Source organism: Musca vetustissima, unplaced genomic scaffold (genome assembly GCF_032173495.1).
Source record: "Musca vetustissima isolate MV318-11 ecotype Yass unplaced genomic scaffold, APGP_CSIRO_Mvet_v1 utg4715, whole genome shotgun sequence".
NCBI lineage: Eukaryota > Metazoa > Arthropoda > Insecta > Diptera > Muscidae > Musca > Musca vetustissima.
In genome coordinates, this window is record NW_026874466.1 from 104,023 (window position 1) to 129,943 (window position 25,921).

At 32.5% G+C, this 25,921-nt stretch overlaps 1 protein-coding gene across 1 annotated transcript in view; it reads right to left on the bottom strand.

Annotated features, from left to right (window-relative positions):
* Positions 1-4,826: 4,826 nt before the first annotated feature.
* LOC133333826 (plasmanylethanolamine desaturase 1) overlaps positions 4,827-25,921 on the bottom strand; it is a 29,127-nt gene continuing 8,032 nt past the window's right edge. Inside the window, exons 2-5 of the mRNA XM_061542141.1 lie at positions 14,298-14,509; positions 14,024-14,242; positions 13,786-13,955; positions 4,827-4,998 (exon numbers count right to left, since the gene is read on the bottom strand). Of these exons, the coding sequence (XP_061398125.1) occupies positions 4,908-4,998; positions 13,786-13,955; positions 14,024-14,242; positions 14,298-14,509 (692 nt within the window). The 3' untranslated portion in view covers positions 4,827-4,907. The remainder of the gene's footprint in view (positions 4,999-13,785; positions 13,956-14,023; positions 14,243-14,297; positions 14,510-25,921) is intronic.

Genomic DNA, 25,921 nt, shown 5'->3' on the forward strand with positions numbered 1-25,921 from the left:
AATTACTTGCCCGAATGAAAGAGATTGGACTGAAGTCAAAAGGGTTCTAAAATATCTAAAAGGGACTAAAGACTTGAAATTGCTCGTTGGATCTAAGAGTGAATTGGAATTGAAAGGCTTTGCTGATGCTGATTGGGCAGGCGACATCAATGACCGAAAATCTACAAGTGGGTTCATTTTTAAGCTTGGTGATGCTGTCATCAGTTATGCTAGTCGAAAGCAAGCAAATGTAACTTTATCATCTACCGAGGCAGAATATGTGGCTCTTGCTGAAGCATCTCAGGAACTCTTATGGATTATGCAATTAATAAAGGAATTTGAAATCAACATATCCAGTCCGGTCATTTTTGAAGACAACCAGAGTTGCCTCAAGATACTTCAAGATGAGAAAATAAGCCCTAGAAGCAAGCATATAGATGTTAAGTTTTACTTTGTTCGCGACTTGTATAGATCGAATAGCGTATTATTTAATTATTGTCCAACAAAGTCTATGTTAGCAGACATTCTAACCAAGCCTTTACAGAAGGTTAACATATGTAAATTTCGAATACTGGTTGGATTATGTAATTTAGATTAATTCGTTATTTTTATATACATACATATCTTTTGAGTTTATATAAATTAATTTTAAATAATATTTGTAATATTAAGAAGGGGTGTTAATAGTTAATTTATATTAACACTCAAATTAACATTGTAATTAACTGTGAGGACACTTAATGTTTATGTAACAACACTGTACTATGCAAATGTCTACAACTTTGAAATTTATGTCATGTATGACACGCCATTATATGTACATACACATTTTTCTTTTCCTCATTACTTCTAATAAACTGATCTCAACAACACTTTATTTCTTCCTTCAAATAATGCAAACGATAATTTAAAAAAATATATATATCTTTTGTATTTTTTTGTGTGTTGTTTCATAATTTGTATTTAAGTTTTCACTGTTAAGCGGCTCATTAGGCAAATTTGGCTTTTCTATAGTTTTTTTCTTGATAGACAGATCCTCACCCAAAATGTCTGTTTTTCGCCTCCCAAATGCATCAAACTCGACTTAAATATTCATTATTACCTTTATACATTCCTTGGCAATATTTGGTTCAGCAGGCATCATTATCAATAGGATTTCCAAAGGCATTTTATTTGCTGTTTTCCAGATAAATATTTGCTTATTATCATTTATAATATTCTAAATCGTCATAGAATATGTATTGTGTTAATATTTTTCATAAAAATATTTATAACTTATGTTTTTGTCATCAACTCACTTTTATTAGCGAAAAATTTCGCACAAAATTTCATCTCATTCTCCTACTCCCTGTAATCCAGAATACCTAATTTTTCCCCAAAGCGGATTTTTTCGCTTTCGAACTTCATTCAGAATAAGGCGAAAGCGAGAATGCGAAAAAATTCACACAAAAATGTTGTTCAGAATAAGACGAAGGGGAAGAGCGAGTAAATTCACGTGGAATTGACATCCAGAATAAGGCTGAATACTTCAAAACGTTATTTAATGATAGTTTATATATGAACGTCAATTTAGGATTGTAATATATCAGACTAATTCGATTATAGAAAAAGTTTCAGGCCCAGTATGAAGACTTATTGGATAATTACGGAAATAATTATTGTTTTTCTCCCTGTATACCAAGGGAAAACCAGGGTAGTTTCTGACTTCCAGGAGTCGCCCTGATGGCCCCATGTTGTCTAGGGCCACAAAAATTTGCAGAGGGGTTGAGGACCTAAACCTAAATAAGATCCCAATAAAAAAATAACTAAAAAAGCTTAACCCATTCGAAAGCTATAACGAATTTACTATGATTGTTTTAGATAGACTATAATTAAAGCATGGATTTAAATATATTTTATTTTAATGTATATATAATTTTGAGTTCCTACATCTAGATCAGAGTCATATAGACTAATGTAAAACAAAAAAGCTAACGATAGTCCAAGTTTTTAATGAGTTACAGATCTATCTTTGGATGGGTACAAATGTACCATGGTTATTGATCTACGTAGGTAATAACTTTAAAAAGTTTTAAAAATTATATATATGGAAAATATTTATATTTTTTTTCTTAGATTATGTGTGAAAATACCTCAAGAATGATTCTTTAAAATTTGATCCAAATATCTCCATTATTAAAAGCTTTACAGCATTTTTATTCGAAAAAAAGCTACAAATGTACCCGGTTATTGACCGTAGCGTTAAAAAAGTGTCCCATACTCAATTTCATTTAATATTATGTGTGTGCTTCCACTTGCATTCATAAAAAACAAATAAATGAAAGTAGAAAACGTAAAATTTTCGGTGGAATAAATATCTGGACATGTAGTTCTTGGTAAAAATAAGATAAAAAGTCGAATTTCTTAACAAAAGAATTTAAAATCATATGATACCCGTTAACACTATCCCCAATGAAATGTATTTCGTAATAACTTACAGCAAAATATAATATTAGGGCTTATTTTCATTAGAAACTGTTTTTTTTTTTCATTTTAAAAATTAATACTATAATAATTCCTTCCGCCATGGTTTAGCAAAGAATTAAATAAAACGCTTGCATTTTTGCATAACTTGTGCCGTAAAAAAAGACATAACAAGGTTTGTTGAGTTATTTTCCAAAAATAGCTTTCATTAATTTGAAAAACTTAATGAATTGATTAAAAATGACAATAGACAGTAACAAGGAATGTAATATATCTTTAAGACATGGATTTAGTTCGCTTAATTCACTGGAATATAAGTATCGAGAATAGTGTTGACTTGTGTTTTTATTTCCACTGTTCATTTGTACAAATTCAATAAATTTATAACATTTTTAAATGAAAGTTTTGGAACTAGAACCTATATCGAATTTGCTTTTTCAACTCAATAACACATTTTATGCTCTCACTTCACTCTTATTGCAAAAAAAAATAAAAAAAAAAACAGAATGGTTGACAAATTTGACGTATTGTAACTGTCATAGTCAATTTATTTCGATAAGTTTACCACTATGTTTTCTTATAATTTATTATATTCTTAACACAAAAATAAAAGAAAAAACTAAAATATCGTTAGATCAAAAGAAAAAAAAAACTTCCCCTAATACATCGAAATATTATCACCCTTATTACGGTTGTCGTTTTATTTCAGATCTCGTAGACTTGTCGAAGAAAAATGTTATTTTCAGAATCCTATTATATTCTATTGAAAAACTTCCTTATTAATAATGCATTTCTTGCATTAATTGCGACAACGTATGCGATACTTGTTGTTAAATGCCAACCCTAATAAGAGTAATTCGCCCTTATTCCATTTGACGACGACGGCGCAACATTGCGTTTAATTGTCATTTATCGATCAATCAATCATCTCCAAAAAATTGATTTCATTCTATTTATAATTTTCATATATAACCAACAATCCTTAATATGATATTCACTAAAGTTGTTATCTTCCATATTATAATGATATTTGACAGATTTCACAATTTTTTCCTATGTTTTGCCAAATCAAATTACATAGAGGAGGTGATGCAAATGTGGTATAGGCACTTTTTTGTAAACTGAAAATTTTAGAATAACTGAAACATGTTCTATAGTTTGCTGTTCTCAAAAAATAAGATAGCAATGATCTATTTAATTTATTTAAATCACGTTGAGAATCAGTACCAAAAATTAAATCTCGAATTAAATCACGTTGAGAATCAGTACCAACAATTAAATTTTACATGAAATTGACTTTTTTTCGGTTGAAGGTTAAAAATAATTTTTTGTTTTACGGATGTAATTTAATCGTTATTACTATAACATTAAAATACTTAGTATGAAGTAAAAATCAAATATTATGCGCGATTGCAACACATAATCACCAATTTAGGAAAAAAAAAAACTAGGCATTTCTTTAGTAAACACAAGTGCAGGTAGTGCGGTATACCTTGAGTCTGCATGAAAAAGCCAGCACTAGACAAAATCTCATTATTATTTGAAACATTTGTGCTCTGCGAGAGTCTACCATGAATCACAAGGATGAAAAACAAAGGCTATGAGTTTCAACAACTTCTCCATACAAAAATTAAATATTGACATGTGTAGATATTATTATATAATATAAATTAAAGTTCCACTCAACAGACATAAATCTCGAGCTAATTCGCATTCATTAAAAACAATAAATTATATAAAATATCAATTGGAAGTGAAAATTATACTAAACCACATTAACATCATGTGGTATACCACATTACCTGCACTTTTTTTAAAATCACTTTTAATGAAATTTCAAATATATTCCCAAATATCTCTTAAATTGTTAGGATAATATTATTTTCAATTTGATACATGGAAAGACAACACATGCATCATGTTAATTGTAAAATTTCAATTTAATCGGATAAAAAATAAAAATTTGGCAATCTAAAAACAAATGGGTATACCACATTTGCATCACCTCCTATATATAACAAATAAATTCTCTTAACAAAGACATATATAACATTCATAAAAAGTCCCTATGTATCGACGATTTATAAAATAATGGCTCTTATATGCATTTTTGTAAAAATAGTTTTTTGAGAAAAACGTTGTTAGTGCAGTTTTCATGTAATAGAAAATTTGTAAAAAAGTGAAAATAATAATAATATATATGTAGGTATTATTTAATAACATTGCTTTACTCTGTTGCAATCTTAAATTGAGTTTTGGTTCGTGTTTGGTTGATCATGCTTAGCAAAAATTGTAAATTGTTGATTTCTTTGTACATTCAGCAAAGTAAATTAGTTTTGTTTGTTTGTTTGTTTTGGTTTTCCTTTGTATGTTTTGTTAGTAAATAATTGTTGTAAGAATAGACGTAGTTGATGCAAACCTTGCGTATAATTGTGATTGGTCCGTTTCATTGCTCATTGAAATAGCTATGTAACCTTTTTAGCCCATTTCAAATCATCGTCCCTTGGTTTCAGACCTGTCAAAAATTCTATAAGGCACTCTAATGTAGACCAAAACCTGGAAAATAAAAAAAATATTTGTAAATCAGTGTTGAACTGAAATAAATGGAGGGTGAGTGTAACTAAGAGATAAGCATCAAATTTTTTTTGATATTGAATAATTTTTTTTCATTTCTTTTATTCATCCAAAGTTAACATGTTTACAAAATTATATGTACTTAAAAATCTAGAGTATGGATTTATCTATAGATATTACAGCATATAATTACATTACATCACAATTTGTATCGTTTTAGTATTTTTAATAATTCTTGGCTAAAGGGAAATGGGAAAAACCTTATTATTATCTTATTTTAATAGGTCATTGTTAGAAACCGATATTGTCTATTGGAGAACTATTTGTAAAATAGCATCACTACAGAATAAAGACTTCTGTTTGTTATATTTTAGATTTAAATATATTTACTGTTATATACTAATTTATCTCTATGCAGTCTCTTATTATGGGATAATTCGAGATTGAGGAATTTGTAAAAAAAATTTCGTTCTGTCTACTTATGAATTCTTGAAATGTTTCAAATCCAGTCTCAGCGTGTAATGTATGTGTACGATAACGCCATGGCTTGTTATAAATCATTTTTAAGCATTTATTTTGTATAATTTGAAGTTTCGTTAAATGACATTTAGCTGAAGTATACCATACTTGAGATGCGTATGCCATAATTGGAGGTATAACAGATTTGTATAATAAGTTCTTGTTTTTAATGTCTACATACGAACGATGATTTAAGAGGGGCCAGAGTGATTTAATCGCTGACATTGCTTTTAAACGCACAGAATCAATGTGTTTCTGAAATTTTAATTTTTTATCTAGGACAACACCAAGATATTTTATATGATCTAATACCTGAATAGTTTGATGACCAAAGGATAGAGGACGGCGAGGGAATCTTTTTGGTGAGTTGTTGAATGGAAAGATTGCAGCTTGTGTTTTGCCGTGGTTAATTTTTATTTTCCATTTTCTTTAGTAAGGCACTAGTGAGTTTACTTGATGTTATCAATGCAGTATCATCTGCGTAATATGCAACATTTATTGAACGAGGCACCTTTAAGTCTGATGTGTAAGTTATGTAAAGTAAAGGGAAAAAGGAAAGAATAGATCCCTGCGGCAGACCGGATGGGATGTTTTTTGCGGGAGAGGAAACCTGGTTCACGGCAACTTTAAAAGTTCTATTGCACAAAAAATCATCTATAATTTTACATAAATATTTAGGAAAATTCATCTTGTGAAGTTTGTATATTAAACCGGTATGCCATGCAGTATCGAACGCTTTTTCGATATCGATATCTATGTCCTTCTTTAAATCCAAACTGTTCCTTTGCTATGACGTTGTTTGAATCAGCGAATTCTTTTAATCGGGAATGAATAAGTTTCTCATAGATTTTTCCAAGATTACATAAGAGACTAATAGGTCTATAACTTTTAGGGTCTTTTAGCTATAATTTTAGCTTCCTTAAAACGTTCTGGGAAATAATTATGTCGTAGGCATGAGTTAAAAATCAATACAAGTTTTTTAATTGCATTGACAGGAAGGTTTTTAATTAAAATGTTTGACACTTTGTCAAAACCAGGTGATTTTGCTACTCTAAGTTTCGCTATTATTGAATTTATTTCATTGAAAGTAATAAAGTGTATATTTTCAGTACTAGATGAGTTCGATTTTAGTGTGGTTACCACTCTCTTTATTTTCTGCTCATAGGGATGAATATAATCTATTGTAAGTACATGAGAACTGAAAAAAGTTTCTGCAAGAATTTCCGCTTTTTCATCATCAGATAATAACTTTCTATTTTCTACTTCTAGTGTGGGAATATTATTGGAGCCCTTTCGTCTTAAGTTTCTGCTAAGCTTCCAAAACTGTTTGTCTCCTGGTTTAATTTTAGAAAGGAAATATGACCACTTCATATTTCTTTCCTGGTTTATCCTCTCATTAATCTTCTTGCTTAAAAATTGGCAACATTGCTTGTAAAACATTTCCTCGTTTGTATTCCTTGCTCTTTGCTGTTTTCTTTTAAATCTTTTTCTGTCACTTATATATTTTGTGATATCTCTGAGAAAGTCGTGTCGAATATTTTGAGTACTTGGATACGTTGCACTACTACTGGATTGGATTTGGAATATTATTAAGAGTGTTTGCGTTTGTATAATTCCCAATTACAGTGTTTGAAATTAAATGTGTGTGTACTAACTTTTTGAATTGATTGACATGCAATTGAACATACTATAGGTCTGTGGTCTGAAGGAAACTTGTAACCTAATGTTTCAACTTCTATTTCTAGATTAGTATTGCTGAGAACTATGTCAACAATTGATGGACTTCTGCCCATTTGATGCTGGTAAAGGGTTGGACGACTTGGACTGTATATCACGAAATTTCGTTGCATGTACAAATTATTTAAGGAAATGCCTGCAGAATTATTTGATAAACATTTCCATGATATATGTTTTGCATTTAAATAACCTATGATGTAATTCTTAGGTTATGATTATTAACATTTATTACTACAGACACGTTCTCTATAAATTTAGTTGTTATTATAGGGAGTTGTCTGTGTTGTACGGTGCGATGTATCAAAAGAGCAACACCGCCCCCTCTTGAAGTCGTTCGATCATTACGATATATATAGTAATTTTTAAGATATGTCTTATGACTATGGTTTAAAAAAGTTTCATTTAATGAAGCTATATGAGATTCTTGATTTTCTAACAAATTTTCAAACTGTTTTAAAAGACTATGGTTTGTTGTTCCATTGGAATTCAAATGAATTATTTTAAGATCTCCTAAATTATTTAAATTCATAAGCATATTTGACAAGAGACATAATAACAAACATTTGCTGTGATTTTGTTGTACCATTGCTCAATTCGTCAAGAGCATTAGTAAATATATTGAATAACTCATCTATATTAAACAGAGTGTTGTTATTGTTGTTTTTTAGCATATCAGCATAGGTGAGAGTATTATTATTGTTGGTACCGTTGATTGGGTTGGCGGTGCCAAGCTGAGGTATGTCTCGTGAGTGGTGTGTTTGTTGGATGCCACGTGTGTAATTTGAGGTGTTTCTCACTGTATTCACTGATGAATGATTTACGACATTTCTCTTATTATTTCTGCTTGTTGCTCTTAGTCTGATCTCCAGATATTGTGCACGCATTGTACCCTCCACCATAGTGTGGAGGGTATATCAATTTTGTTTTTCCGTTTGTAACTCATCGAAATAATCATTTCAGACCCTATAAAGTACATATATTCATTTCATTTATTAAATATCAGTGCATAGGATCATACATAGGATTCTTGATCTTCGTAAAATTCTATGACGATATAGCCATGTCCGTCTGTTGTAATCACTATAGCCTCTAAACGAATTGAGATAGATCGCCAACATTTTGCATAGAGTCGTCTTTTGTGTGCAGGCAGGTCATGTTCGAAGATGGGCTTTATCGGTCCACGCTTAGGCATAGCTCCCATATAAAAGTACCCCAAATTCGGTATTCGGTATTTTAAAATATGTACATGTTTTATAATTGGTCTGTTCCCGTACTGCAAGAATCTACTAGATTTTCTATTTTCTTCGAAAACATAAAGGAAATTTCGTTATCGTAGTAAAAAGTAGTAGATTCTTGCAGTACGGGAACAGACCAAATTTGTATGTTTTGTTTGCATTTTTTGATTAAATGACGTTGACGTTACTTACAACAAATATTTATGTGGTTGTTGTATCGTTTGTTGTACAACAACACTTGCTGTTATCTTATTTATTATACCATGTTTCTACACCAATATCATTTTTTTAAGATACAACACAAAGTAGTTTTTTATATATATTGTTTAATATCAACGACAATTAATTTAAAAATTCCAATTTTGTATAGGTTATATAAACCTATACAAAATTATGTTATATGTCAAAACGAAAATATTAATATTATGTAAACATTCTATTCAATTTTAATTTATATCGTCTTTGTCAAGGTTTATTCATAAGGTTAACAAGGAGGCGAATTGAAAGTCTTCATTGACTGTCAAATTTATTGTTTGAAGAATAAATAAACAAAAAATATTTGTATTCGAACCAAAATAATGGATTCTGCCTATTGGTATCTCCAAAAATCAATCAAAAGGTTGAAGTCTTTGATATACTCCTATAGCCAGATTGCACAAGGGCAACACAATTTCCTTGATTAAGTCTTTGGCCAGGGATTTATGTCCACCAAACTTTCATTAAGGAGGCGAAATTTGAAGGCAATTCTTCGAAAAAAATTGTAGTTTACAATATAGCAACATCACCAGGAACCAAGGGCTACACGTTGGAAACTTTTCAAAATAATTCGTGGCCGGGTCTTAAACTTGACTCCCTAACCTAAAATTGCCAAAAATCCAAGAATATACAAATTATTCATCAAAGAATAGTTCTTGACAAAAATTAATAAACACAAACGGATAATTGTTTTTCTTTATTTTTGCCAAAAACTAATTGTCAACATGACAATTTAATTTCTATAACAGCAATGTTGTTTTAGTAAAATGTTAGTTGTTGTAGCTGATGCATACACCTTATTAAATACACCTAGATTATAGCTATATACATATGTTCAATATCATGGTTCAATATATACAATTAGAACTAAATTAAGTAAAGTTTAGTATTTTTCGTACACTTATAGGTCGAATTTCCAAAAACCCTAGATAGAAAGATGTACATTTTCTCGTTTTCCTAATACAAAAGGTACATTTTGGTACTTTTCGCACCCTTCTAGTTCGAATTTCCAAAAAAACACCTTTATCTCACGCTTACACACCAACAACAGTACTGGTATTTGTTATCACTGCGGTGTACTGATTTATTCTCTCTGTGTGTTCAGTGTGTTCTAAATGTTATGCACATTTTTTCCTATTCCCGTACTCCAAGAATCTTCTAATTTGTACTGTTTCTTTCGACCGCATAAAGTAAAACATTGTACATTCTTGAATATTCTTTCTAATCAGTTGAGGAATATTTCATTGTGCTTCCAAAATATTTCCATCAAATTGTTGTTTAAAAAAATTGGAAATAACTGAAGTTGCATGTAATACAGACGTTCATGGCATGAAATGAAAATCAAAACTAAATTAATATGAAACCTGTAGTGCAATTTCGTAAATTTGTTTTACATTTTGTTCTGATCCCGTACTGCAAGAATCTACTATTTTTGTCGTATCATAACTATAGACGCACCTTTAATTCAATTAGTATGTTAGTTGGCATTTTATAGCGACGGAATGCTTGATTTGCCAATCGATGAAGATTTGCGAAAATATTTGATAAACAGCATTTTTTCATAAATTTACTTTTGACAACATTCAGCTTTCAAACTTTTAATGAATATACCTTCCTTCCAAATGTACGCACAGGATGTGTTCAGTGGCAAAAATTGCTAAATTATTTATATTTATTAATACGTTCCCTGCCTCTGAAACCTTTAAAGGCTCAGGAACACACATTTTGTATTTTTTTTTTTCGGTACGGACAAATATCGGAAAAATTAAAACACATATTGTTTATGTAAAAATTACAATTGATGTCAACTTCTTTATATATGTCGGTAGCGCTTAAGGGCTGCAAAGAAAATTTTAAGGTTTAGCTAACAACCATAATAAGGGTTGTTAGCTAAACGTTAAAATTTTCTTTGCAGTTATCGACAATCATCGGTAATTCTTAACAACTGAAAGTTACAGAACAGATTTTTTGTATTGCTAAATGAGTATGAATTGAGAGAACTATTTTGAATTTTGTATTACCGAGTACAAGGCACATATATTAGGTAGTCGCATCGGCGAATTACTACAACAAAGCAATTTTTTTGGTAACATAATTGGTCTGTTCCCGTACTGCAAGAATCTACTACTTTTTACTACGATAACAAATTTTCCTTTATGATATCGAAGAAAATAGTAAAATCTAGTAGATTCTTGCAGTACGGGAACAGACCAAATATGTCGAAATTTGTAAACAAGGCATGGTATAATAATAGTCCTGATTTATATTAGGCGAGTTTACTTGCGGCAATTTTTATCGTTCTCTTTTGAACTTGCTCCTTGCGTCTATACAAGGCAATTCGGTTTCCAAATTTTTTTTTTATTTGTTGTTTTTTTCACATTTAAATATATATAAAATGTCAACAAATACGAAATACACAAAACGAATTGCCAGAAAATTGTCGGTACGAGCAATTTTTTTCATTTCTATACCCCTTGCCATGGTACAATTATAAAAGGTAACAGCAAATCCCAGCTGATTTGAATCCACCGTAATACTAGTGTCAATATGAATTTGACAAATTATGTTTTTAAAAATCACCCAACAGGAAAATATGCGTTCCCATATAATTTGTAATTGTTCTTTATTAAATATGCTCAATCTGCCTGCTGGGAAAGTTTGAGGAAGCAAATCTTTCTTCAAGGAATAACTCGCTATTCCCAGCATTTTCATATGTGTTACACATATATATGGCAATGGCTCAATTATAGGAAAGATGTGGAAGCGATAGAAATATAAATTTGATAGATTTTCATTCATGTTTTTCAATTTTTATTTTGAGGATTCGAAAATATTTCATTTTCAAAATAAAAATAATTTGATGATAATTTGTTTGTTTGTTTACATTTTACTGTCAAATTAGTTGACACTAGTAGAACATACAACAACAAATTTCCGTGTGGTTGTTGTATCGTTTTTTGTACAAAAACACTTGCTGTTACCTTCTATTATTATACCATGACCCCTTGCCCCTCTCTCTTACAAAAAAGGACTTGCCGCAAGTAAACTCGCCTAATCTAAATTTGGACATAAAAGGTAACAGCAAGTGTTGTTGTACAAAAAACGATACAACAACCACATGGAAATTTGTTGTTGTAAGTTCTACTAGTGTCAACTCATTTGACAGAAAAATGTAAACAAAGAAACAAATTATCATCAAATTATTTTTATTTTGAAAATGAAATATTTTCGAGTCCTCAAAATAAAAATTGAAAAACATGAATGAAAATATATCAAATTTATATTTCTATCGCTTCCACATCTTTCCTATAATTGAGCCATTGCCATATATATGTGTAACACATATGAGAATGCTGGGAATATCGAGTTATTCCTCGAAGAAAGATTTGCTTCCTCAAACTTTCCCAGCAGGCAGATTGAGTAAATTGAATACAAGAGCACATTTAATAAAGAACAATTTCAAATTGTATGCGTTCCTAATTTTCCTGTTGGGTGATTTTTAAAAACATAATTTGTCAAATTCATATTGACACTAGTATTACGTTGGAATCAAATCAGCTGGGATTTGCTGTTACCTTTTATAATTGTACCATGTAAACAAGGCAACAAGGTATATTAAGAAGGTAACCGTATCAAACCAGGTGATTGTAACATTAAATGTCACAACAATTTTAATTCGACGTAAAATTAAAAAAAATATATATAGAAATAGAAGACATTTCAAAATAAAGAACAAAAAAGGAGAAAAACAATCGACATCGATACTGGCTATTGGGAGGAGACATTGGGATTTCCAAATGATGACCATATGACCGTAAAGAAGATTCCGGCGTGGAACCATAACTTTTCAGACGATTAGATCTCATATCTATAAGAGGCCACGTTCCTGTCGAATTTAATTAGAAGAAAGTCAGAATTTAACAAGGAGAGATGGGTTCAAGCTGCAGAAAAGGTCCCCTAACCAGAAGAGGAGGCCTGTGAATGTGTCCTATTTATAGAAGATTTGTCGAAGAATATATGTTTTTCTTCCATCAGATTAATTTATTGGACATATGGACAAATAAATTTGATGCCGTTTTACTTGAAAAATTTACTCAGTAAAGTTTTGTATAAGCAAAAAATGGGATATGATTGACCAATCGTGTGTTTTTCAACAAATTGGAAATTTAAACAAAATGTTGTCATATTTACTTACTGTTAATTTTATTGTTTGAAGCAAGGTGTATTTATAAAAGGTGTTAGTGACAATCAGTCTGATTTTTACTTTTTTTGTAAAGAATTCATTAGGGTCTTCACTTCAATAACACTGTGCAACACAAAAAATAATTACCGGGTAATTCCAAAGAAGATACGTGTATCGGCGTTTAGAAAGTTTACGTCGGGAGGTAACCTAAAAGGCGGGGCAATATTCCCCCTTTTCAAGAATTTGGATAATTTTCGAATTATGATTTCTTGAAATCCTTGCTTTTTACGTATATGGTGTCTTCGGCAAAAGTACTGATAAAATGTCGAGGAATATTTGGTATACAACTTTAACCACCAACCGACTCATTGAAGGGGTATTTTCGGTCCCCTTTTCCAGAAGTGATTGAAAACGCATTCAAAACGGGGTTAAAGCTGCTCAGAATATTCTACAGAAATGTTCGCCATAAAGTTTTACTATAAGTCTCAGAATAGACTAAAACTCAAAAATCGGCCTAAACGTCAAAAATCTTAAAAAACAAAAACTCATTTAAGGGTTAATATAGTACTTATTGCTAGTTTTTACCCATTTTTCGGAAGATGTCGTTTTAGAAGGATTGTATAAGGGACACAAATATTCTCCACAAATTTTTAGCATAAGTCACAGAACAAGTGAAATCTGTATATATAATGTATATACCGAATATAAAGTCATACATTTTCCACAAAAAATTCAAAATGTTCTTGCATTTTTTTCAAAGACATTCCCCAGTACTTTTTTCGACTAAGCGCATAAAAGTAGCATGAAACTCAATTTTAGGTATATTAGGGTCTGACTCACCTCAGTTTCTCCAAAGGCCAATTTAACCAGCCAGTTGTTATGCAAAAATACGTTTCATGTGGTGCTACGTGGTGGATGCGATGATGCTTGCGAGGTAAAACGATATGGTAATTCTGCAAAAACAGCACCCATTTCGGTAGTCCCCAATAAGTATGGGACCATTTGTGAATCTGTAATAAAATGGTAACAAGCTTGGATCATTTTTTGTGCAAAATTTGTCAGTGGCAATACTATTTACCTGATTGGTCATGGCCACGAAAATCGAGCATAGAAATAAATATGATATCCATCCAAAATCCTGTTGGATGTCACTATGCGATTTTGTATTGAAACAATAGGCCAAAAATCCTAATATAGGTATGCTAACCATAAAATTATCACCGTTCGTTTCAATGAAATCGTGACGAGTAATCGATGTCGGATCCAAATGATGTTCCCGGAAAGGACGTAAAAAGTTCTGCAAAGAAGAAGTGAAGTCTTAATCGGCATTCAATGCTAGTATAACACTGTACTTTTCCAATGATGGGTAATTCCACAGAACCCCATGTGTCTGCTGCCCAATGGACAAGACCCGATCCGAAATCTGCTGTGATTATGCCACATATTGCCGAAATACACGTCACTATTATCCGATCGAAATGAAAATGTTTCAATATGAGAATAAAATCGATAACCATTAAAGCAATACACGTGTATACGCAAATAAATTCCTGAGCACGTTTTCCTGAAAAAATAAAATAATTAATAAAGAGTATTATGAACATCATCTACATAACGTCAGACTTTCTGTCACTATTTATACCCTTCACCACACTGTGGTACAGGGTATTATGTCTTTGTGCATATGTTTGTAACAGGCAAAAGGAAACGAGATAGACACATGTTTCCTTTTGTATTTTTGTGAACAAAGTACAGGTCGCATTTATGATCCAATTTGGATGAAATATGGTATAGGTTACTTATTTGGCCCAAGGACGAACCCTATTGAAATTGGGAAAAATCAGTTCAGATTTAGATGTAGCTCAAATATATATATTTTTGTCCGATTTAATGTAAATGGTGCGCCAAAGTCCCTATATATCTCTCGATTTGCACGAAATTTGGCACAGCGTAATGAATTAGGTCTAGAATGATGTGTGTAAAGTTACCAGAAAATCGGTTCAGATTTAGATATAGCTCCCAAATATATTTTCGTCCGATTTAATGTAAATGGTCCACCAAAGTCCCTATATATCTTTCGATTTGCACGAAATTTGGCACAGCGTAATGGCACAGAATGATGTGTGTTAAGTTTCGTGAAAATCGGTTCAGATTTAGATATAGCTTCTATATCTGACCAAAAGGATTCATCTTTTGAATATATCCAAAGTGGTGAAGGGTATCATATAGCCGGCCCCGACCGACTTTACTACTTTCCTTACTGGTTTTTATTGCATCTATTCGGAGAAAAGATACAAAAATTACAGAAGGTGATTTTATCGAAAGTAAATCGAGTACATTATAATACAGTCGAGTATGTTTATAACGAACTTTTTTCTATGAAACACCCATAAATGTGGTATTTCGGCTCCTTGGATGTTCAAACACATTTTTGCAAACAATTTTGAAATAGGTGTTTTTTGAATTTTTAATATTTTCGAATTTACCTGAATAAGTGGTTTTAACTTGGCAATCAGTGTTCATAGAGGATGAACATGGTATAATAATAGAAGGTAACAGCAAGTGTTGTTGTATAAAAAACGATGCAATACCCACATGGAAATTTGTTGTTGTAAGTTCTACTAGTGTTATTTATTTTTATTTTGAAAATTAAATATTTTCGAATCCTCAAAATAAAAATTGAAAAACATGAATGAAAATCTATCAAATTTATATTTCTATCGCTTCCACATCTTTCCTATAATTGAGCCATTGCCATATATATGTGTACCACATATGAAAATGTTGGGAATAGCGAGTTGTTCCTTGAACAAAGATTTGCTTCCTCAAACTTTCCCAGCAGGCAGATTGATTGGAGCACATTTAATAAAGAACAATTACAAATTGTATGCGTTCCCAATTTTCCTGTTGGGTGATTTTTAAAAACATAATTTGGCAAATTCATATTGACACTAGTATTACGTTGGAATCAAATCAGCTGGGATTTGCTGTTACCTTTTATAATTGTACCATGGAGGGTGAACAATATTTTTCTATGGAATAAAAAAAATTTCAATACCGGTCATTATGTTTTAATAACCTCCACACAATAGACCGATTAATTTGAAGCCGGTAATTGGTGTTTATAAAAAGATGAGTACATGTGATGGAGACACATTAATTTTTGTATGCCGTCCATTTGCGTTACCCATTTTCAAGTAAACTTAATTTACGAGTTGTCGATCAAACTTCGAAAAATATTCACCACATTTATTCCCACATATCGTCAGCTAAAATGCCAAAGGCGTAACTAACAAAAGCATAATTGTGTAGGAGAAGCAAAAAAACTGTTTTGAATGAAAACTATAAACATGTGTTCATAAAAATATGAACATAATTTACACTATGTAGATCATAAAATATTTAAGTGCCTATCATAAATATATTTAGGTAGATAAGTGTGTCTAAGTGATAATGCTTGTGTGCGTTGCTGGGGTGCATCAATAATAAAGGCAATGCCCAACTGATAATGCACTAAGCAAAGGACTAACAAGAATAAGATAGCCTAAGATTTCTGTGACGGTCTAGCTCTTAAGTGAATTAACATTTACAATAAAATCAGAAGCGAATTAACATCTTAACCCAACACTTCTCAAACAGTGGTCCTTCGAGAGAAAAGAAGCAGCGACCGTCAACATCAAAAAAAAAATAAATAAATAAAAAATAAAGAAAAAAATATTATTATAAAAGAAACCCCTTAAAAGCCAAAAAGGCTCAATAAAATAAAAAGACAAAGAAGGCACAAACAAAAAAAAGCTAAAAAAGGCACATAAAAAGCACAAAAACAAGCACAAAAAGCCAATATTGGCAAAATATTAAAAAACTAAAAAACTGATAAGGCTAATAGCCACAAATCAAAAAAAAATGTCGGCAGATAGACATAATCTGTACAAGGTACAAAATCAGATTCTCAAAGAAATGATTGAGATTTCTGATAAACTGAAAAGCGGGATGGTACGGAAAGCGGCACTAGAAGCTTAAGTCGCTCGAAACAAAAATGGACGAGGCGATATTAAATAACCTAAAATTAAACAAACTGGGAGCAAACAACGACGTATATTTCAAGGACAACATATGGGACCGACTCCTGAGCGTGCATGATATATGCAGAGGTATCATGCAGAAAATTAAAGAAGAACCCGAAAAGCAAGAGATAGCAGAGGGAGTGGAGCCTGGGAAACTGACAGAAACAGAGCTTCCTAGTGCAGGGACACAGCAGCAGTTCGGTAATGCAGGCGCAAATTCTGGAAATGCAACAACAAATGCAGCAGTTTATGCAGTTGCAAATTAGCAAAGAAGCTCCTCAGTGAGAAGAAGATCAGACGGCGTTAAAAGAATGTGCCGTAATTCCCCCCAGTCCAATAGTGTAAGGAAAAATGCAGTGCTGTCTCAATTTCGCAGAAAAATTATAAAGCTGTCCGGTGCCATGGAAGTGGACATTGCTGATTTCTCTAGATATGCTCTGGAGAATGTCAAGTATACGTGGGAGAGACAATTCTAGGATATCAAGCGGCTGCATTTAGAACTAACCACGGACTATGGACTGAAAGAAGTGGATGAAGAATTAGAAGAAGTGGAAAAAAAATGAACGCGAAAATACAAGTAATAATTGGGAAATTAAGTGGCGGAAAAGAAGAAGCTCATGCGGTAGAATTGAAAAAATAGAGATTCCAAGTTTTAATGGAAATGTGGAGGAATGGAGTTCCTTTCACGATCTATTTAAAAAATGATAGATGGTAATATGCAACTATCGGACGTGGAAAAGTTGTATTACCTGAAAACTAATTTGAAAGGAGAAGCCTTACGATTAGTGCAGCATTTACAAATAACAGACGCAAACTATAAGGCAGCGTGGGAGTTGCTGAAAAGCGATACAGCAACAGGAGAATTTTATTCACGAAACTAGTGGATAAGATGTTGGATCACCCCAATATAAATAGTCAATCGGCATCCAGCTTAAGGAAACTACTTGATAGCATGAATGAGAGTGTTCACGCATTGAAGGCGATGGAAATACCGTTGGACCATGCTGATCCGATTTTAGCCAGGATCATTATAAGGAAACTGGACAAAGAGGGACTTATTCAGTACGAGCAAACTGTGAAAACGTCTAAGGAAATTCAAAAACTTGCAGACGTGCTGGACTTCCTGGAACAGCAATATCAAGCATTGGAAGCAGCAGACAGAATACAATACATTCCAGAAATATTCAAGCAGCAAGACATATCAGACATAGCGGAGAAGAGGCAATGCAGATTTTGCAAGTTGATTGGTCACGACATTGTGGCTTGTAGGAAATTTGCGACTCAATCATCGAACGAGCGATATAGTTGGGTGAAGTCAGCCCAGTTATGCCTGAAGTGTCTGAAGCACGGAAAAGAGAAGAGGTGTCTAGGCGATGACAAATGTCAGAAGTGTGGATTGAGTCATAACACTCTGATCCATTTGGAGAAAGTGAACAACTCTAAGGCAATGACAACCAACACAGCAACAAATGTTCTCCTCCCAACGGCCCAAATTCGAGTACGGTCTTTACATGGCGAGTACATAACGTTAAGGGCTTTAATGGACCAAGGGTCACAAACAACGTCGATATCGGAGGATGCAGCGCAGCTACTACAACTTCCAAAGAGGAAGACCGATGCTAACCTAAGAGGTCTCGGAGAGACTATTGTGGGAGTTGCAAAATCAAAAATTTTGCTCGAAGTAAGACCGAGATTTTTCAGCAGTACTAAGATCAATGTCAAAGCCCTAGTCCTGCCGAAATTAGCATCAGCTTATCCTGATAACAGCTTCCAGTACAGCATTCAACATATTCCCACAAATATTGGAGAAAGGAGTTCGGCATGATGCAGCGATCGTGGGGCAGAACACGAAGTTGGGCTGGATTCATTCGGGAACTATACCAATGAAGCCTGGGACTACTAGCAAAGGTGCTTATATAATCCCGCCGGCAGATCCTCACATTGGAGGAAGAATGGAAGTAGAGCCTCAAGACTCGCCACAAAGTGATGCTGCTCAGCAACAAAGACAGCCGCCGCTTGTAAATGAAGTTATTGCTACTAAGTTTACCGGTACCGTTAAATTGTTCAATGTCAAACGCGGCTATGGTTTTATTAATCGGGATGACACTAAAGAAGATGTGTTTGTCCATCAGAGTACTATCATCAAAAATAATCCCAAAAAAGCCGTACGCTCCGTTGGCGAAATTGTCGAATTCGATGTTGTCATCAGCGAAAAGGGCAGTGATGCTGCAAATGTAACCGGCCTCTTCGGCGAACCGGTACGTGGTAGCCAATTTGCTGCCGATAAACAGCGTCGCAATCGCAATACACCATGGCGATGGTCAAGACCAAGGTGGTCAAGGAGGTCCCTGACGCAACAGTCGTCCACGTCGTCCAAATAACAGAAAATCCAACAACGGCGGAGGACAAAGCAATCAACAACAACATATCGTTAACCAATTTAAACAATACCACCATCGCAAACAGCGCATAAATCAAATGGCTAAATAATTTCAACACTTTATAACAACAACAAACATTGGCCGGAAAACAGCATAACATTAAAAAATCTATCAAAGGAAATATCTATCAAAAATATATAAATTCAAAATCGACCACAAAACTATACATCGACCAAGAACCATACAAGAAATCTGCAACAAAAACAAACAGCAACTAAGAAACGAAATAGTGAGTCCAACGGAAAAGAAGAGCATAAAACCATTTGGAAATGTACTGGCTAATCATCATGAAGAAATCAACCAGCTAAAGAAGGTCGTGGATAACCAAGATGGAAACATCGAATTAAGAGGCTTGGCGTTCCATTATCTATCAGGCCACTTAACATTTATATTAGTTTTAACATTATCTTATAATAATATTAAGAACAATCATTAAAGTAAAAACGGATCGCAGCGATTAAACTCCCAATTGTGCCGAATGTATAAACAGTCTATTTGCCGGCCGGAAGAATGTTCATAAAATATAACATAATTTACACTATGTAGATCATAAAATATTTAATTGCCTATCATAAATATATTTAGGTAGATAAGTGTGTCTAAGTGATAATGCTTGTGTGCGTTGCTGGGGTGCATCAATAATAAAGGCAATGCCCAACTGATAATGCACTCAGCAAGGGACTAACAAGCGGTTCTAATGATAAGTACACAGAATAAGATAGCCTAAGATTTCTGTGACGGTCTAGCTCTTAAGTATATTTACATTTACAATAAAATCAGGAGCGAATTAACATCTTAACCCAACACTTCTCAAACAACATGTCAAAAAAAGTATGCCCGGCAGGGTGATATTGCATATGATGAATAATAGACTATAATTTTTTTAACAAATTTAGTTATTTAGTTTAATGGCAGTCCCCACTATGGCGAAATGTTTTGTACGGACGTATTACCCAAATACGTCGAGTCCATATCTCTTAGCGATCTAAACAAAATCGAGGAACTAACTTGAAAAATTCTAAAATGTGTCCAATTATTTCATATCATTTTTGAAAAATTCATATTTTCTTTATAATTTGTTTCTTTTTTCAAGAAATGAAAAACAACCAGTAAGGAAAGTAGTAAAGTCGGACGGGGCCGACTATATGATACCCTTCACCACCTTGGGTATATTCAACAGATGGGATCCTAACGGACGTCGCATTTTTTAAGGACCATTAACATGAAATTAAACATGTCATTTTGCAACCTATAATAAATTTTGTTCAGATATAGAGTTGCTTCTTACAATGGGACAAAATTATGAAAATAATAATGTATAATAAAGCAAAATATCGAAATCTAAACCGATTTCATCGAAACTTGTTCTGCATTTACTTATAAATCCAAATTTCGTGCAAACGGAAGGATATATAGGGACTTTGGTGCACCATTTACACAAAAACTGACGAAAATATATATGGGAGCTATATCTAAATCTGAACCGATTTTCACGAAATTTAAGACACATCGTTCTAGACTTAATTCAGTACGTTGTGCCAAATTTCGTGCAAATCGAAGGATATATAGGGACTTTAGTGCACCATTTACATAAAATCGGACGAAAATATATATAGGAGCTATATCTAAATCTGAACCGATTTTTCCCAAATTCAATAGGTTCGTCCTTGGGCCAAATAAGTGAACTGTGCCAAATTTCATCCAAATCGGATCACAAATGCGACCTGTACTTTGTTAACAAAAATACATGGACGGACGGACAGACGCACATGCATAAATAGACTTAATAAGTGATTCTATGCATATTCTCAAAAGCAACCATGTGTCTATCTCGTTTCCTTTTGCCTTTTACAAACATATGCACAAAGACATAATATCCTGTACCACAGTGTGGTGAAGGGTATAAAAATACGTTCTGTCATAGTTGAATTTGTTCAACTTTGAAAGTTCGTACGTCGCCGTATTTCGGTAGCATTCATATAAATACATGTGTTTTAAAGTACATTTACATATACGATTTTAAATCGACTCGATTAACGAAATCCAGAAATACACCCTAATTGTTTACACATACCTTTAATCATGATCTATATGCCGATCAGCTGATGTTTGTTAGTATACATACAAAATCATTAATTTGCGCCAAAAATATTTGTTTACAATTTGAAAAAGAATAGAAGAATTACCACAATGGAAAGGTTTTTGCAATACTCTGATCGTTTGGAAAGTAAAAAAAAAAACACCTAAAACACAAAAATACTATAATTAATTTTTATTTTTCTTTGATCTGTTATTTTTGTATTTGTCAACCGTTAAATTTAAAAATAAACGCCATGTGAAACAGTTGCAAATTTTGGTACATTGTGAGAGGGTTGTATTTTTTCGTACAAAACCCGCGTTGCATTTCAGTAGTATCATGATTTCGATCATGATTTAAAATAAAACCTGCTGCACGATGATTTAAATTTGTATGATAAATCATGGTAAATTCAGCGTGATTAAGAAAATAAACCCTGATTCATCCTTTAATCGTGATTAAATGTTATACGTAAATTTGCTTTTACTTTTGGAGTGAATAACGTCGAACGTGTTAGTTGAATTTTAGGTAGGGCTGTTAGAAAATATATTTTGTTTAATTAATTAAAAATATGACAATCGACATACGTACAATTTTATGGAAATTATTCTTCATTTTATATCAAATTGATATATGAATTCCATATTAAAAAGGTTTGCCATTGTCCATTTTTCAAATGAGACTGCCTTCCATAATTATGTCCATGGTACAGATATACATGGTACAGATATACATGGTACAGATATAACTGCAATACCCAGCTGCTTTAATTGTATCGTAATACTCGTGTCAAGTTCGATATGACATTTTTGATTTATGTAAAACGAATCAGCAGGAAAATTTTGTACACATTATTCTTGAAATAAAAATACGATAATACAATTTCGGCATTACAATATATAGGGAACCAGAAAATAATACAACACAAATTTGTGAAATCCCAAATCTGCACACGAGAGAAAAATATAGTATCGGCGTTTAATTTTTTTCTGAACCGGTTTTACAGCCGTCAATTGATCTGAGAATTTCAATTATATTAATTTAAGGGAACCCCCTCCCCCCATTCTCGATTTTAATTTTTCAAGATTTTCAATGGGCTGGTAAATCAATACCAATGCTTGTTAAGGTTTGTAACAATGCACATATATATTTGAAGATTTAAAAGAGAGGAAAACTTATTTACAAAAATATTGTGTAATTGTTTTGTTGTTGTTTTTTGTAATTAAAGAGAAATGGTTATTTTTGATGGCGGGCATGATAACTCCTCACTAAAACATCGGAATCCGAAAATTCCAACGTTAGAAAGAGTACATGTCTGGCTCTCGTATGAACTAGGATTATTGACATCGCTCTAAAATTAACAAAATGGCGGACCACTGTAAAAATATTTTTGGAAAATAGCCGATTTTTTTACCAAAAACCAGATTAAAAAATAAGGAAGATCTTCACCGTTTGGCTTTATCCTAGTCCATACGATAGCTATACACTCACAGGGAAACGTGTAAAAATTTGGAATCGATTGGGTTATTAGTTTTTGAGTTATCGTGCCCGCCATTCGCAAAAAAATGTTTAGAGAAAAACGCGTTTAAAGTTTGAGAAGCCCTTTAGCCGTCACTTGATGCTGACACAATAAATCGCTATATCTTCAAGAGTTGTTGAGATTTTCACTTGAAATTTTGTAGGAGCATTCTTGAATTAGTGTAGATTCAAATTAAATCAAAAAAATGTTGGCCCCGAGAATGGGGGGTCCCCTTAAAAGAGTACTTAGCAATTATACATTTTCAAATTAAAGAAATCCCAACAGAAGTTCGTTAACCATTGGTTTACAATTTACTTCAATTTCCTAATGGGAATATTTAAAACAGCAAATATTTTTGCAATGAAGAACTGAAATTTTTACGCTATTTTTATCGTTTTTATAGCAATGACTCAATTAGAGGAAAGATCTGGAAGCAATAGAATTATAATTTTGCAAGATTTTCATTCATGCAGCCCTATTCCGTATGTCGTCGTTGTCGACGACGTTTCTCTTTCGACATCGACATCACTTCGACACTGATTTGGTATTCTGTAACACTCATGCGACGATGTCGACTATTTATCGATAATATCAATAAAAACAAAAAACACATCTCTAAAAATGTGGTCAGCTGTTTATTTTGTTGTTAAATGCCACCATTATGATCCGAACGGGATGAAATTTGGAAAAAATCCATCCAATTGGGATGAAATTTTATTTCCACATAGACGAGTCCTATTGACATTGGTCAAAATCGGTTCAGATTTATATATAGATCCCATATATTTTTCTTTATTTACACTTTATTTTGCATTAAGTATTGAATAGATTCTAGAATGATGTATCCTGTTCTTGTCCGGTCATGTTTTTATTTTTAATTTCTAAAAAAAATGTTCAAACGCTTCAGTCGTCAACAAAAACTATGACGAAGAAATCTTCGACATCGTCGTCGTCACACATTGTTACGGAATACCAAAAATGTTTCAATAGTTATCGATAAATGTCGACAACGACATAGAGAATACCAATTTGCAAAAGACGACTCTCTTCGACGTCGTTTCGTGTCGACGACGACATACAGAATAGGGGTGATGTTTTTCAATTTTATTCTGAAAATTCACAAATAATATATATTGAAAATTAATCAGATTTATTGATATTACATTTGTGTATTTGTTGAATTTTTACAATTACCTTGTATAATTGTACCATTGAATAAACCTTGCCTAGTATAATTGTACCATGATACACATATAAAAATTGAGTTATTATTTTCATAGAAGTGGGCAAACAAAAAAAAATTGTATTAGATCGGATCTTCATAGACTACTTAAAAAAACCATATGATAGTCCAACTTGTAATGAATTACATCGTTAAATTTGGATGAGCACAATTGTACCACGGTTATTAATCTGTTGATTTTATTACTTTAATTATATACATATAAAAAATTATATATATGAAATGTGTATATCTGTTTCATCAATTATGAGTGAAAAACCTCACGAATGACTCTTGTACGGCAGTTTAAATCAAAAAAGTGCCCAAATATACCCGGTTATTGAAGCGAGCGGACCGATAAGTCCTATATACAGGCATGGTTAAAATATTAGCTTGTGCTAATATTTTAATCGGATGACCTGCTCGTAAGATATTATTAAATGCACTTTCAGCACAATTTTGAACATTTTGTGGAGGAAGTACCAGAAGGAGTGGACCGATATTCGCCATATTATAACATAATTTAATTTTGAAAGAAATATTACGATTCACACATTTTGTATAAAATCGGGCATTCCATTCGCCTAATATTGCATTTATAAATATTGAATCGAATCGCTATCTATGTGCCAGAAATTTGTAAATCACCAAGGAATGTTGAATTTTACTAAAACGTTTTATGAATTAAATTAGAATATAGAAATAGTACCGAAAAACATGGTAATGATACACCACGTTGTAAGGAACGCCAGAGGCATTTGGTGTTATACCCAAGCCGAATTGTGTCGGAACACAATTCGTAATTTCGTTGACTATTTATGAAATTTTATCAGGTAAATAAAGAGACCGTTTACTATTTGTCATATACATAGTATGTATGTAGTTGACGACTTTAGGGGGAGGACAAAAAACATTTATATTGTTTTTTTAATTGCTTGTTTTTAGTCGCAAACCAAAAAACAAATTAAAGAATATGTCCACCGATTGGATTAATCATAGGTCATAGCGCTTCATATTTAGAAGCAGTTAAAATGTTAAGGGACATTCATGAGTTATAGATTCAAATCTAATAAAAATTAAAAAAAAAATCGATTGGGTTTACCATGTATTATTGCAATCTAATGAATATTTTTGTTGTAATATAGAACCGATAATAGTCTTTAGATAAGCAAGATAATAAGTGACCAAATACATGTATGCATATTTGTTCATTCTTCCGCCATCTATGTAAACGGCCCGACATGTCCCTATTCTAAATGGTGGTAACTCAAATGTTTTACCATTGTTTCCAACTAAAAGTGGTATTGTTCGAAATACGTTCGAACAGATATTCTTTTAGTTTTGTTTAGGTTTTATTACCACTCTAGTTTTAAGTACTATTTTGTATGTAGGTATTTTTGTCACTATTTGTGTAGGCTAAGTAAATGTTTGCTCGCATTTTATTGCCGTTTCAAGTACTGTGTGTGATATGATCACACAGTTTAGGAATTTTACGACCCCAGGTAGGGGGTAGTTGTATTAGAAGAGTGCCCCTTAGGATCATGGTTGTGATAAGAATGACACACATGGTGGGAAACTCCAACGTTCACTGCGTTGTGGGAAATGCAAGAGTTAAATGATAAGAATATTGTATTGAATAGATAGGCTAAGAAT